This window comes from Pseudophryne corroboree, chromosome 1 (assembly GCF_028390025.1).
Source record: "Pseudophryne corroboree isolate aPseCor3 chromosome 1, aPseCor3.hap2, whole genome shotgun sequence".
Taxonomy (NCBI): Eukaryota; Metazoa; Chordata; class Amphibia; order Anura; family Myobatrachidae; genus Pseudophryne; species Pseudophryne corroboree.
Genome location: NC_086444.1, coordinates 590,662,164 through 590,678,327, shown reverse-complemented (window position 1 = coordinate 590,678,327; position 16,164 = coordinate 590,662,164). Strand labels below are relative to the sequence as shown.

Below are 16,164 nucleotides of genomic sequence, written 5' to 3'. Positions count from 1 at the left end.
TCCACAGCTACCGCCTGAGGGTCTCTTGACCTGGCACAATACCTTTGTAGCTTTTTGTTGAGACGGGATGCCATCATGTCTATTTGGGGTAGCCCCCACCGACATGCAATCTGCGCAAAGACTTCCTGACGAAGTCCCCACTCCATGCAGATCGTGTCTGCTGAGGAAGTCTGCTTCCCAGTTGTCCACTCCCAGAATGAACACTGCTGACAGATCGCTTACATGATTCTCCGCCCAGCGAAGAACTCTGGTGGCTTCCGCCATTGCCACTCTGCTCCTTGTGCCGCTTGGCGGTTTATATGAGCTACTGCGGTGATGTTGTCTGACTGGATCAGAACTGGTCGATTGCGAAGTAATATCTCCGCTTGACGTAGGGCGTTGTATATGGCCCTTAGTTCCAGGATGTTGATGTGAAGACAAGTCTCTTGACTTGACCAAAGGCCTTGGAAATTTTTTCCCTGTGTGACCGCTCCCCAACCTCGGAGGCTCGCATCCGTGGTCACCAGGATCTAGTCCTGACTGCCGAACCTGCAGCCCTCTAGAAGGTGAGCACTGTTAAGCCACCACAGGAGAGATACTCTGGCCCTGGGGGACAGGGTGATCCACTGATGCAATTGCAGATACGACCCGGACCATTTGGCCAATAGGTCCCATTGGAAGGCCCTTGCATGGAATCTGCCGTATGGAATGGCTTCGTATGTTGCCACCATCTTTCCCAGAACTTAAGTTCAATGATGTACTGACACTTGTTTTAGTTTCAACAAGTTCATGACTAGAGTCATGAGTTCCTGCGCTTTTTCCTTCGAAAGAAAAACCCTTTTCTGGTCTGTGTCCAGAATCATGCCCAAGAAGGGCAGACGAGTTGTAAGATTCAGCTGCGACTTTGGAATATCGAGAATCCAGCCGTGTCGCTGTAACACATTCAGTGAAAGTGATACGCTGCTCAGCAACTTCACTCGTGATCTCGCTTTTATGAGGAGATCGTCCAAGTACGGGATAATTGTGACACCCTGCTAGCGCAGGAGCACCATCATTTCCGCCATTACCTTGGTGAAAATTCTCAGGGGCCGTGGAAAGCCCAAACGGCAGCGTCTGACATTGGTAATGACAATCCTGTACCGCCCATCTCAGGTACGCCTGATGAGGAGGATATATGGGGACATGCAGGTATGCATCCTTTATGTCCAGAGATACCAAAAAAATCTCCCCCTTCTAGGCTGGCGATGACCGCCCTGAGTGATTCCATCTTGAACTTGAACCATTTTAAGTAAAGGTTCAGGGATTTTAAATTTAAAATGGGTCTGACCGAACCGTCCGGTTTCGGAACCACAAACAGAGTTGAGTAGTACCCCTGAAGCAGGGGAACCTCTACCACCACTTGTTGCATACACAATTTGTGAATCGCATGTAACACTATCTCCCTTTCCAGGGGTTGTTTCAGTAGGGCCGATTTGAAAAACCGGCGAGGAGGCACTTCTTCGAATTCCAGCTTGTAACCCTGGGAAACAATTTCTATTGCCCATGGATCCACCTGTGAGTGGACCCAGACGTGGCTGAACAGTCGAAGACGTGCCCCCACAGGAGCTGACTCCCTCAAGGGAGCCCCAGCGTCATGCGGTGGATTTAGCAGAGGCCGGGGAGTACTTCTGTTCCTGGGAACTAGCTGTGTTGTGCAGCTTTTTCCCTCTGCCCTTACCTCTGGCAAGAAAGGACGATCCACGTGCTCTCTTGCTTTTATTGGAACAAAAGGACAGCATTCGATAATAAGGCGCTTTCTTAGATTGTGAGGGAATATATGGCAAAAAATTTGATTTACCTGCCGTAGCCATGGAGACGAGATCCAAGAGGCCCTCTCCAAACAATTCCTCACCCTTGTAAGGCAACAACTCCAAATGCCTCTTTTAGTCGGCATCACCTGTCCATTGCATGTTCCACAGGACACGTCTAGCAGAAATCGACATAGCGTTGACTCTAGAACCCAGTAGACTAACGTCTCTTTGGGCATGTTATATATATATATATATATATATATATATATATATATATATATAAGACAACATCTTTTACATACAAATATATATATATATATATATACACACAGTAGGGACAATAACATGGTATCCTTATCTAGGGTTTCAATCTCCGCTGATAAGGTATCTGTCTACGCTGCTACAGCGCTATAAACCCATGCCGACACAATCGCCGGTCTGAGTAGTGTACCAGAATATGTGTAAATGGACTTCAAAGTACTTTTACTGCATGCTATCTGCAGGATCCCTGAGGATAGCTGTAAAGTCAGCGCTACCTTTTTTGGGTAAACGTGTCAATGCCTTGTACACCCTAGGGGAAGATTCCCATCGTATCCTGGCCCCATTAGGGAAAGGATACTCCCTGAGAATTCTTTTTGGGAAGCTGCAGCTTCTTGTCTGGAGATTCCCGCTCTTTTTCTTCATGAGAAGAGGGAAATTTACCTCAGCTTTCTTCCCCTTAAACATGTGTACCCTTGTCAGGGACAGATGAGTCATCAGTGATATGCAAAACATCTTTTATTACAATAAACATATATTGAATACTTTTCTGCCAGTTTTGGCTGTACTTTGCATTATCGTAGTCGACACTGGAGGCAGACTCCGTGTCGATATCAGTGTCTATTATCTTGGATAGTGAGTTTTGTGAGACTCTGAAGGTCTCTGTGACATAGGGACAGACATGGGTAGATTCCCTGTCTGTTCTCTAATCTTTTGTGTAATAATTCATCTTAGCCCTTAATTTCACATATCCAATCAGGAGTCAGCGTTGTCGACGTCGACACCACACACATTTGCTCCATCTCCTCCTTAGGAGAGCCTTTTACCTCAGACATGTCGACACACACGTACCGACACACCCGACACTCAGGGAATGCTCTTCTGAAGACAGTTCCCCCACAAGGCCCTTTGGAGAGACAGATAGAGAGTATGCCAGCACCAGTGGTGCAAGTAGAAAAAATGTCTTACGGGTACTGTGTGCGCGCGCACGCGCGCGCAAAAAATGGGTGTGGCCAAATGCTACATGGGGCGTGGCCAATGAAAATGGGGGCGTGATACACATATGGGGGGAGGGGCAGATACACGTATGACCCCAATAGTGCCAGATACACATTGCCCCACAGTGCCAGATACACATTGCCCCACAGTGCCAGATATACATTGCCTCACTGTGCCAGATACACAAATGCCCCCAGAGTGCCAGATACACAAATGCCCCCAGAGTGCCAGATACACACTGCCTCACTGTGCCAGATACACAAATGCTCCCAGAGTGCCAGATACACAAATGTCCCCAGAGTGCCAGATACACAAATGCCCCCAGAGTGCCAGATACACACTGCCTCACTGTGCCAGATACACAAATGCTCCCAGAGTGCCAGATACACAAATGTCCCCAGAGTGCCAGATACACATTGCCTCACAGTGCTAGATACACATTGCCAGATACACAAATGCCCCCAGAGTGCCAGATATACATTGCCTCACTGTGCCAGATACACAAATGCCCCCTGAGTGCCAGATACACAAATGTCCCCAGAGTGCCAGATACACATTGCCTCACAGTGCCAGATACACATTGCCCCACAGTGCCAGATACACAAATGCCCCCAGAGTGCCAGATATACATTGCCTCACAGTGTCAGATACACATTGCCCCACAGTGCCAGATACACAAATGCCCCCACTGTGTCAAATATACATTGCCCCCCAGTGCCAGATACAGAAATGCCCCCACAGTGCCAGACATGCCCCCAGTGCCAGATACACAAGTATGCCCCCAGTGCCAGATATACCCACAGTGCCAGATATGCCCCAAGTGCCAGATACAGAAATGCCCCCAGTGCCAGATACACAAGTATGCCCCCATTGCCAGATATGCCCTCAGTGTCAGAAATGCCCCAGTGCCAGATACACGTCTCCGCAGTGCCAGATACACATGTCCCCCAGTGCCAGATATGCCCCTAGTGCCAGATACACATGTCCTTCCAGTGCCAGATATGCCCCCAGTGCCAGGTACACAAGTCCCCCCCAGTGCCAGATATGCTCCCAGTGCCAGGTACACAAGTCCCCCAGTGCCAGATATGCTCCCAGTGCCAGGTATACATGCCCCCCCAGTGCCAGATATCCCCCAGTGCCAGGTATACATGCCCCCCCCCCCCCGTGCCAGATATCCCCCAGTGCCAGGTATAAATGCCCCCCCAGTGCCAGATATCCCCCAGTGCCAGGTATAACATGCCCACCCCCAGTGCCAGATATCCCCCAGTGTCAGGTATACATGCCCCCCCTCCCCTGCTCACCGCTGCCGTCCTGTCTGTGTGAGGGAAGGAGAGCGCAGCCTGCACCCTCTCCTTCCCCTCAGTCTCCGGCGGGTGTCTCAGTTTAATTCAGCGCCGATCCGTGAGCCAATCAGAGCTCGCGGGTGCGAGCTCTGATTGGCTCACGGATCGGCGCTGAATTAAACTGAGACACCCGCCGGAGACTGAGGGGAAGGAGAGGCGCAGGCTGCGCTCTCCTTCCCTCACATCAGCGGCGGTGCGGCGGGGAGCAGCAGAGGGAGGGAGGGAAGAAGAGCGGCGGCCCATCGGTGTGGGTACGGCGTACCCACGGCTAAATTCTTATGGTACGCCGTACCCACCCATACCCACACACTTGCACCACTGGCCAGCACACACCCCAGCGCAATATGACCCAGGAAAAACACAGCAATTTAATGTTTACCCCGTAGCGTTATTATTATCTACGCCAAATTATGTGCCCCCCCTCTTCTTTAAAACCCTCTCTTCTACCGTGGTATAAGCAGGGTAGAGTCTGGGGAGCTTCCTCTCAGCGGTGCTGTGGAGAAAAACATGGCGCTGGTGAGTGCTGAGGGAGAAGCCCCGCCCCCTCGGCAGCGGGCTTCAGTCCCGCTAAAAGTGTAAAATTGGCGGGGGCTCATGCATATATACAGTGTCCAGCTGTATATATGCTCTCTTTTGCCAAATAAGAGGTTGTTATTGCTGCCCAGGGCGCCCCCCCCTGCACCCTCCACCCATACAGTGACCGGAGTGTGTGAGGTGTATGGGAGCAATGACGCACAGCTGCGGTGCTGTGCGTTACCTCTGTGAAGCACCGAAGGCTTCTGCCGCCTTAGACGTCTTCTGGCTTCGTTTCTTCTGGCTCTGTGAGAACGGCGGCGCGGCTCTGGGGGGTGAACGCCCAGGACGAACCTGTGTTTACTCCCTCTGGAGCTAATGGTGTCCAGTAGCTGAGGAAGCAGAGCCTATCATTTAAGTAGGTCTGCTCCTCTCTCCTCAGTCCCTCGATGCAGGGAGCCTGTTGCCAGCAGTGCTCCCTGAAAAAGAGAAAAAATCCAAACAAAAATGCTTTCTAAGCAGGAAACTCCGGAGAGCTCCCTGCAGTGCACCCATTCTCCTCTGGGCACAGTCTAAAACTGAGGTCTGGAGGAGGGGCATAGAGGGAGGAGCCAGTGCACACCCAGAATCCAAAGTCTTTCTTAAAGTGCCCTATCTCCTGCGTAGCCCGTCGATTCCCCATGGTCCTTACGGAGTCCCCAGCATCCTATAGGACGTTAGAGAAAAATACACTTGCACACAAAGTACAATCTGCTCTGGATTTTCACACATAGGATGAAATTATTTCATTGCTTGGTGATTATGTGACACTTACTGTAGATCAGAAGATCACAAAACGTTTGTGTTTATCCTGTTTCTAGCACACAGATATTGGGCATTTTCATTGTGTCATCGGTGTACTGTGTGCTGGGCAATGCCAGGACCTTTAGCCATACATATCTCCGCCAAAGGAATGGCAAACTGTTAAGTGACATCGACTTAATAGTTGAAGGATCACTGAAGCATAGTAAATCGGATTAGTGTACTTAGTCAGGATAAACATAAGAAAGCACTCTAGCCGCCTATTACAGAAACTGTATGGTTTACCTTTGTGATCTATTTTTAGGACGCTCAACAAGAGATTTTCATCCACAACCGGCCAAGTATTCTTTCAGCAAGTAGTGCTCATTCTAGGTGCAGGATGCTGATCAGTAAGAAGGGCATATTTACCTTTTGAAGGACAACAATTTAGACGCAATATATCGCTACAGCTACTGTAACTCTAGCAATACATCACATCTAAAATTTTGTCCTCCAAAATGCAAATATGCTCTTGTTACTGATCAGCACCCTGCACCTAGAGTGAACACTAAACAAGTACATTGGTGTCCTCATTTGGGCCATTATAGCCTATATAAACCTTAAAAATAGATTCAGCATTGTTACATTATCACAAGTTCTCTTTATTATGGATGTTGAACTAGTACATATATTTTCTGTTTTGAATACATACAGTACCTACACTAAACTAAAACACGGTACATAGGACAGTATGTTAGTTTAAGGCACTTTGGGGCATACTTACAGAGTGGCTGTCACGTAGTAAAAACTTCTGGGTTTGTACTTATTTATTATTATTGCCTGTTTAAAACCTGCACCCAAAACATCCAACAAGTAGCTACATGTGTGAAAGGGGTATTGCGGGGGGTATCCGGTCTCTAGGTCGACTACTTTTGGTCAGCATGCATTAGGTCGACATGGTTACTATGTAAACATGACAGAAAGGTCAACATGAGCTTTTCACAATTTTTTTTCGTTTTTTGAACTTTTTCATACTTTACGATCCACATGGACTACAATTGGAAACGGTAACCTGTGCCGAGTGCAGCGGTAACTGAGCGAGGCACCTTGCCCAAAGCATGGCGAGAGGACACGGTGCACTAATTGGGGTTCGTAGTCACTCTACGAAGAAAACTACACCAAATTTAACCCCCCCCCCAAAAAAAACCCTCATGTCGACCTTTTGTCACGTCGACCTAACGCTTGTGTCGGCCTACTGTAGGTGTCGACTTAGTTACTGTCCACCAATAGTGGTCGACCTAGACACTGCTGACCTACGTGCGGTCGACCCTATGATCCACACCCATTGCGGGCTACCTCGAAGCTATTTTTTTGTTTGTTAATTATTAAAAAAAAAAAACACTTTTACATTTGGAGTGCATAAACCAAGTAAACAGATTTTGGGCTAATTTGAGGCTATTTTTTCTTTCTTTTTCTTTAACCCTAATAACGACATGTAATTATTGGCCCGATTAAGATACTGTAATAGAAAACTCCCAAAAGCTTACAATATTTTCCCTACCTTTTCATTTGCTCAGGGTGGGTGCAAACAAAAGCATCTGAATTTACGCTGAAAGAAGCAATGCAAGTTCGGAATTGAAATGAAAGTTCACCGTGAATACAGCTCTCAGGACCAAAGTTGCACCTATCCGAATACCCTCCACCCTATTGTCTTTTTTCAAAAGGCAGAATGAAACTGAAAAAGCAACAGAAGTACCTCTCTATTGCGTCCACAAAGAGATATAGATTTAAAATGTTATTACCAAACATGCATGGTAGAAAGATGTTTATTCTCACAGATCCAAACGAGCATTGACTGGTAAGGAAAAACACCAGATGAGGGATAGTTTGATGTATGGTGCAAGTACAACATCGACTATTCTGCATCTGATGGTCCGGCCCGTCTTTTAATCCAGACACATCAGGCGCAAGGTGGAGTTAGGCTATGGGAGGGCTTAGTTAGGCTGCAGGGGAAGTCAGGCTATGGTAGGTATAGGTACTGCTGGGGGAGGGGGGGGGGGGGAGTTAGGCTGGGATTGGGCTCTGTTAGACTGAAGGAGGGAGTTAGGCTGAAAGACGTTTAGGATTAGGCAGTGGGGGGGCGGAAGGGTAAACCATCGGGATGCCGCTGTATGTACCATTGATAATCTGGCAAAATTGATAATCCGGCACAATGCTGGAACCAAGGGTGCCGGATTATCAGTGGTGTACCTGTATTATAGTTTGATTTAGGAATACAAGGTTAATTTGGCATGCACTATATATATGTACCAGTTAGCTGACAATGTATTGAGTGCCAGAGTGTGTGGTACACAAAAGTCTGCTACGCAGCACATGACATGCCGCAGTACACTGGTATGACTAGGAAACCTAATCGAGGAGAAAACAAGGTGGTCAAAATTATTAGATTTTGATAATGTGACAACAATTTAACGTATTAAAAATATAATTAATGTATTTGTCTATAAACACCTAATGAAGAAACTGGCAGTAATGCAAACAGTGGCTTATATTTTTCACTTTAGAGAAATCAACAAGCATTTTGTCCGGACTTGTATATACAGTAAGTGCATCAAAACACATCACATGGGAATGTGCGGTCATAGATTGATTTCAGTCTCACTACAAGATCAATATTTAAAAAAAAGTTAGTCTGTGTCCTCTGCGTTCAACACTGTACTCCAACTTTCTTGCTCTCCCTGTATCCACTCTGCCATGTGCTCCTGTATTCCTGCTCGTACTGTACCCACATGCTGCGTTCATGGCATTGGCGTAGCTACCATAGGTGCAGGGAGCACAGCTGCTATGGGGCCCAGAGCTTAGAGTGGCCTACCTTTCCTGTCACAGTTACATGCGTTATATTATGGGGTGTGGTAATGCTAATGGGTTTTGTTTTTCGTGGGTGTTTTTGTGATTTTTCACAGAATGCAGCATTTACGCATGAAAATATTAGTGATGAGCGGATTCGGTTTTACTCGGTTTTACTCGGTTCTCAAAACCGAATCTTATTGGCTCACTGATGTCACGTGTTTTGGATAGCCAATAAGATTCGGTTTTGAGAACAGAGTAAAACCGAATCCGCTCATCACTAGAAAATATGTTGCGTGTAAGTTTTGCCTTACTACATTTTCATATTGTGCCCATTTATATAGAATATATAGACTTCCACAAAATGGTAAAGCCCAGTGGGCAAATCATTCATACAAATGTATGGTTGGTGTTCACCAAGAACAGCTTAAAGCTGGCCCTGACTGCAGCCTTGTTTTACTAGTTAAGACACAAAAATGGTGCAATATGACACTAAGGGGTATATGCAATTCCGGGCGAATTGCGGCAATTTTTCGCCCGTTTTTTAATTCGACACAATTCGACCGTCGAATTCCGGCAGGTGGGTGCCGGAATTCGACATATTCAATAAAAAACGAATTCGACAGTCCCGCTGTCGAAAAACGGCCGTTATGACGGATTTTGATTCAATTTTGAAAAATGTTAAAAAAAACCCGAAAAAAAATTGCGTGGGATCCCCCCTCCTAAGCATAACCAGCCTCGGGCTCTTTGAGCCGGTCCTGGTTGCCAAAATACGGGGGGAAAAATAACAGGGGATCCCCCGTATTTTAACAACCAGCACCGGGCTCTGCGCCTGGTCCTGGTGCAAAAAATACGGGGGACAAAAAGAGTAGGGGTCCCCCGTATTTTTTGTACCAGCACCGGGCTCCACTAGCTGGACAGATAATGCCACAGCTGGGGGTCACTTTTATACAGCGCCCTGCGGCCGTGGCCTTAAATATCCAACTAGTCACCCCTGGCCGGGGTACCCTGGAGGAGTGGGGGGACCCCTTCAATCAAGGCCCCCCCCCCCCCAGCCACCCAAGGGCCAGGGGTGAAGCCCGAGGCTGTCCCCCCCATCCAAGGGCTGCGGATGGGGGGCTGATAGCCTTGAGTAAAATGTAAGAATATTGTTTTTTTGCAGAAGAACTACAAGTCCCAGCAAGCCTCCCCGCAAGCCGGTACTTGGAGAACCACAAGTACCAGCATGCGGGGGGGAAACGGGCCCGCTGGTACCTGTAGTTCTACTGCAAAAAAAATACCCAAATAAAAACAGGACACAGACACCGTGAAAATACAACTTTATTTCACACATGCCGACACATACATACTTACCTATGTTGACACGCTGACTCTGGCCACGTCTCCGTCTGTCGACGTTCGGGGTACCTGAAAATAAAATTATACTCCCCTAAATCCAGTGTCCTGTGATATTTGTAATCCACGTACTTGGCAAAACAAAAAAACGCATACCCGCTCCACACGGACTGAAAGGGGTCCCATGTTTACACATGGGACCCCTTTCCCGAATGCAGAGATCCCCCGTGACTCCTGTCACAGAGTCTCTTCAGCCAATCAGGTAGCGCCACGTCGTGGCACTCTCCTGATTGGCTGTATGCGCGTCTGAGCTGTCAGACAGCGCATCGCACAGCCCCCTCCATTATCTTCAATGGTGGGAACTTTGCGTTCAGCGGTGAGGTCACCCCACCGCTGACCGCAAAGTTCCCACCATTGAAACTAATGGAGGGAGCTGTGCGATGCGCTGTCTGCCAGCTCAGACGCGCATAGGGAATCAGGAGAGTGCCAGGACGTGGCGCTACCCGATTACCTGAAGGGACTCTCTGTGACAGTAGTCACGGGGGGTCTCAGCATTCGGGGAAAGGGGTCCCATGTGTAAACATGGGACCCCTTTCAGTCCGTGTGGTGCGGGTATGCATTTTTTTGTTTTGCCAAGTACGTGGATTACAATAAAAGAACCGGACACTGGATCAGGTGAGTATAATTTTATTTTCAGGTACCCCGGACGTCGACAGATGGAGACGTGGCCAGAGTCGGCGTGTCAACATAGGTAAGTATGTATGTGTCGGCATGTATGTAATAAAGTTTTACTTTCAAAGTGTGTGTCCTGTTTTTATTTGGATATTTTTTTTGCAGTAGAACTACAGGTACCAGCGGGCCTGTTTCCGCCCCGCATGCTGGTACTTGTGGTTCTCCAAGTACCGGCTTGCGGGGGAGGCTTGCTGGGACTTGTAGTTCTTCTGCAAAAAACTATATTCTTACATTTTACTCAAGGCTATCAGCCCCCCATCCGCAGCCCTTGGATGGGGGGGGCAGCCTCGGGCTTCACCCCTGGCCCTTGGGTGGCTGGGGGGGGGACCCCTTGATTGAAGGGGTCCCCACTCCTCCAGGGTACCCCGGCCAGGGGTGACTAGTTGGATATTTAATGCCACGGCCGCAGGGCGCTGTATAAAAGTGACCCCCGGCTGTGGCATTATCTGTCCAGCTAGTGGAGCCCGGTGCTGGTCCAAAAAATACGGGGGACCCCTACTCTTTTTGTCCCCCGTATTTTTTGCACCAGGACCAGGCGCAGAGCCCGGTGCTGGTTGTTAATATACGGGGGATCCCCTGTCATTCCCTCCCCCCCCCCCCCCGTATTTTGGCAACCAGGACCGGCTCAAAGAGCCCAAGGCTGGTTATGCTTAGGAGGGGTGACCCCACGCATTTTTTTTTCCTGATTTTTACACCATTCCATTTAAAAATAAATAAATATATATTTTTACAAATATTTAAATAATATTTGTGCCTCCTAAATAGACAAACCAAGTACCTAATCCCTTCTAATATAAATAGATATGCCATTAACAAAAAAAAAAACAACAAAAAAAAAAAACATGTTTTTACATTTTTTTATTAGATTCCGCCAGCAAAGTGTGGCTGATTGAAAATGACGAATTTACGGTCTAAAAGCACTGTTGTCGAATTTACAATCTTCAATTGAATATACTTTTGTCGAAATGTCGCATTTGTACCATTGCAGAAATGTCGAATTTGACAAATGTCGAATTTCAAAAAGTCGAATTTGGAATGGCCGTCTTTTTGGCGAAAAGTACTGTATTGCATTGTCAAATATTTTTTTGGGCGAAAATGTCCCATTTTTCGACATTTTCGGGAATTCGACCGCAATTGCATATGCCCCCAAGAATGAAATAACCTCTTCCAGTTACATACATTCATTTATCACGATTGAAACAGAAGGTCCATTCGAGCATGTAGCACAGCTAAAGCCCTTTTATGTAATTTTTATTGTTAAATAAAATTCTCTGCATTATATTCCAACTTTATACAGCTATATTAAACAAAGTGCAAATCTTCAGAAAATCAACTTATTTAAACAATGTAAACAAAGGAATCTGTTAAATTCTCTTTCACAGAAAACAAGTGTAAATTTTTCAAACCTCATAACATTCATCAAAAAATCAGAACAATGGAGAACAGGTAAACTTCTTAAAAGATGTAAGTATTTGTTATTGCTTCTACTGTAAGAGTCTCAGGAGGTACAGTATGCAGAACATGCTACTCAGGCTTTGAAAGCTCAGCAAGGTATTCTGACATGAGGTCATGAATCCATATATCAGTGTCTGGTAAGGAGGTATCCACATAGTATGCCACAACCTTCCGATCCCATGGATTAGAGCTATCCTGAACAGTTTGTATTAGTGCCACAAGAGGCTTCCTTTCCACGTGGTTTCTGAAGACTATTGATGCTTCCTCAGACCATTGCTCACACTTGACACCTAATTATAGGGGGAAAAAAACATTAATACACTGATATTTACAGTACAGTATTTATTCTGAGTGATCTGTGAGCAATGATTAAAAAGCAAATATAAAGGCAATTACAATAAAATAAAAATACAATGAGAGAGCGCTTGTTCCTGAGAGATGCACGTAACTGGCAGGGCCAATTTGGATGCCCACAAAATTGAAATGTGCACTCTTTACCTTGCCGAATGGTATCGGTTCACTTTATTCTATAGGCATCATGATAATGATGAATTTATGGCACCTGATTGGACAGCAGCCACAGCTATCCACCTATAAAACTTTAACCCCACCATTCTACTGTGAAGCAGACTAGATAAAAAGCATCCCAAAAATAGAAATATTTGATAGCAGTGAGAAGCATTACACTACCGTTTACAAGCACATTTAAGATTCCTCACACCCTAGTCATCAAGATCACACAAGTTTAGGAAGAAGGGAAGGAGGGAAGGGCAGGTGTCAAATTGCACTGATGATATGTATTATATTAGGCAGCAAAAATACTTTGGTTTTCCTTTAAATAAAATTAGGTGATCAAGATTGACTATGTGCATGAAAGTTGGATGCCGGGAAAATCATTATTATATCTTACACACACAAATGTCAAACATGTGACTATCAAGGGAAAGTCAGGAGATAATTACATTTTGAATCTGGACAAATTTCATACTTCTCAAAAGTGCCTGCATCCCATGGGTCATAGGATACATAGTAAGTGCAGAGAAAGTCTTATTTTTGGTTTTCAATTAACATTTGAAGTCACTACTGTCATGAATAATAGTTGTTTTTAGTCTACCCAATAAATCGTTATATTTTTCTTTGGAAACAGAACATGAGTTCTTTTGCCAGAAAACTGGAATAACGATACATTTATTCCATGTGAATTTTAGATAAAAAAAAAATAAAATAAAAAAATTACACAAAATAAGAGTTATGGTAAAACTTACCTTTGTTAACTTTTTTTTTTTGAGGTCCATAGGATTCACAGGGATTACATTGGGGGTATGGTGGTAAGATCAGACATCAAACAGTGAAGCTTTTCAGAGCTCCCAGGATGCACTGGTCCTTACTCCCCATACTCTGCCCACAGCTCAAGCTCTCCCGTTTTGTTTACAAGCCCAAGGCAAGAGCTGGATAGTATGGAAGGAAAAACGGTACAGCCAGTGAATGCACTCTCACACTACAAAGTCGGGAAAATAGGGGACGTTCCGAAGCACAGAGGAAAATTTGGCGTCCAAGTGAAGCATCCCGAGAGGGAAAAGTATCAAAGGCATAGACCTTCAGAAAAAGTGTGGACAGAGGACCAAGTGACCAGCTTTGCTCAGCTGAAGTGACTCGGCGGGCTGCCCACGAAGGTCCCACAGAGCGAGTAGAATGAGCAGATACTGTATCCGGAACAAGGTTAGCCTGCGTGTAGGCCTGAGAGGTAGTCATACGAAGCCATCTGTTTGTTAGCTGGCCAACCCCTCTTGTGGAAGCCATATAGGACAAAGAGGGAATCCATTTTTCTGACGGAACTAGTACGGTCCACGTAGATCTGAAGAGCACTGACCACATCCAAGGAGGCCTCATCTGCTGAGAGGTCTGGTGATTGGGAGGATGGAACTATTAGTTATTCAATAAGATGGAAGCTGGATACTATCTTGGGGAGGTAACCAGGATGTCCTGTTGAAAAATCAAGTACGGGGAGCGACCGGAAAGCTCCCCTAAATCTGAAACCCTCCTAGCAGAAGCTGTGGCCAGAAGAAAAAGTGTCTTTGCTGTTAACCATTTGGGGTCAACAGAGTCTAGAGGTTCAAACGGAGACTCCTGCAATGCCTGGAAAAATATGGACAAATCCCAAGGAGCCACTGGAAAATACGTCTCTGGAACCAGACTGACAGAGCAGAGACATGTACTTTAAGGGAAGCCAGGCTGAGTCAGAGATTCAATCCAGTTTGGAGGAAAGCGAGGACCCTGGAAACCCGTAAAACCAGAGAGTCATAGCATCTTTGAGCATACCACTGGAAATAAGTATGCCATACTCGGTAGTAGATACAAGCTGAAGGTTGACTTCCGCGCTCTGAGCATGGTCTGAATGACAGAGCGGGAGAAAACCTTAGACCTTAAAGAGGGATGACTCATGAGCCACGCCGTCAAAGACAACAGAGCTAGGTCCGGATGTAGACAGTGACCCTGAGACAACAGGTCTGGTCATAGAGGAAGTAGAAGAGGAATGTCTATAAAGAGACGCTGGAGGTCTGTGAACCAATGACGCCTATGCCAGACCAGAGCTAACAGAATTGTGCGCCTTCCTGCTTGAATTTGCGAAGCACCCTGGGAAGGTGGGAGACTGGAGGGAATAGGTACCCTAGATAGAAAGTCCACTTTAGAGACCCGAAGCAGTAGTCTTGTACACATATAGGGGAAGCTTGTAGTTGTGCCATGAGTCGACAAGAAGTTGGAAGACTTCAGTGTGTAGAGACCTTTTTCCAGCGTGCACATCTTGGTAGCTGAGGAAATACGTCTCCCAGTTGAGTATCCCCAGGATGAATATCGCAGAGATGGTCGGAAGGTAACCTTTGGACCATCTGAGAATGTGTGCCACTTCCTGCATGGCAAAGCGACTGCATGTACCTCCCTGGTGATTGATGTAGGCCACCACAGTGGCGTTTTCTGACTGGACATGGACAGGCCTGCCGTGAACAATGTTTTTAGCCAGAATGAGGGCCCGGTAGACTGCCCGAAGTTCCAGGACATGGAGAGGCAAGTCTCTCTCGGTGAGAGTCCAACAACCCTGAAAGGAGAATTGGCCGGTTACTACACCCCACCCTCAGAGGCTTGCATCTGTGGCGAGGAGCACCCAAGCCGGGATCCAGAATGGTCAACCTTTGTCAAAGTGGGACGTCCGTAACCACAAGGAGAGGGATAGGCAAACCTTTTGAGAGAGGACCATTGTCTGGGATCTGAGTCCTTTGTGCTGCCCGTTCCACCTGGATAGGATCAGGTGTTGTAGGGGCCTGGAGTGGAACGGAGTGTAATCCACCATGTTGAAGGTGGATACCATTGACCCCAAGGTCTGCATTGCGTAGTGAATTACCACTCTGTGGCTGTGGAGTAACCTGCGTACTCCTAGTTGTAGTGCGGAAATCTCATCCACTGGCAGGAAGATTCACTGTATGCAAGCATTTAGAAGAGCTCCTAGATGAACCATCCTCTGAGAGGGGATAAGGGAAGACCATTTCCAGTTGATTAGCCATCCGTGCCTTTGTAGGAAGGAAATGGTCACCTGAAGGTGGCAGTGAAGGACCTCCGGAGAGTGTGCCAGAAGGAGCAAGTCGTTCAGGCATGGGAGTATTCTGACTCCCTGACGCTGAAGGTGAGGAGCCATGACTTTGGTAAAAGATACTTGGGCCGTAGAAAGTCCAAAAGGCAGTACCTGAAACTGGAAAATGCTGTTGTAGGACAGCAAACTGGAAGTATTGTTGAGAGGGCGCTATAGGTACATGTAGGTAAACTTCCTGGATTTCCAGAGACACCATAAATTCCCCAGGCTGCATAACAAGGACAATAGAATGGAGTGTTTCCATATAAAACCTGGGCACTCAAGGAAATTTGAGACTGAGGATAGGTCGATGAGACCCGGGTTTCTGAACCAAGAAGAGAGTGGAGTAAAAACCCCTTCCTCACTGTGATGAAGGGACAGGGATTATGACCCTACCTGCAGAAAGGAGAGAATGGTAATTTTGAGGGCCTGGGCATTGCTCAGGTCTGATGCGGGACTTGTGTAATAGTACTGGTGGGGTGGCAGTTTCCGAAAGGAGAGGGCGTATCCA

The 16,164-nt window shown here is 46.6% G+C and overlaps 1 protein-coding gene across 1 annotated transcript in view; it reads right to left on the bottom strand.

Annotated features, from left to right (window-relative positions):
* Nucleotides 1-11,783: 11,783 nt before the first annotated feature.
* The window catches only part of TDRD7 (tudor domain containing 7), a 227,262-nt gene continuing 222,881 nt past the window's right edge, over nt 11,784-16,164 (bottom strand). Inside the window, exon 17 of the mRNA XM_063914237.1 lies at nt 11,784-12,321. Coding sequence (XP_063770307.1) covers nt 12,101-12,321 — 221 coding nt within the window. The 3' untranslated portion in view covers nt 11,784-12,100. The remainder of the gene's footprint in view (nt 12,322-16,164) is intronic.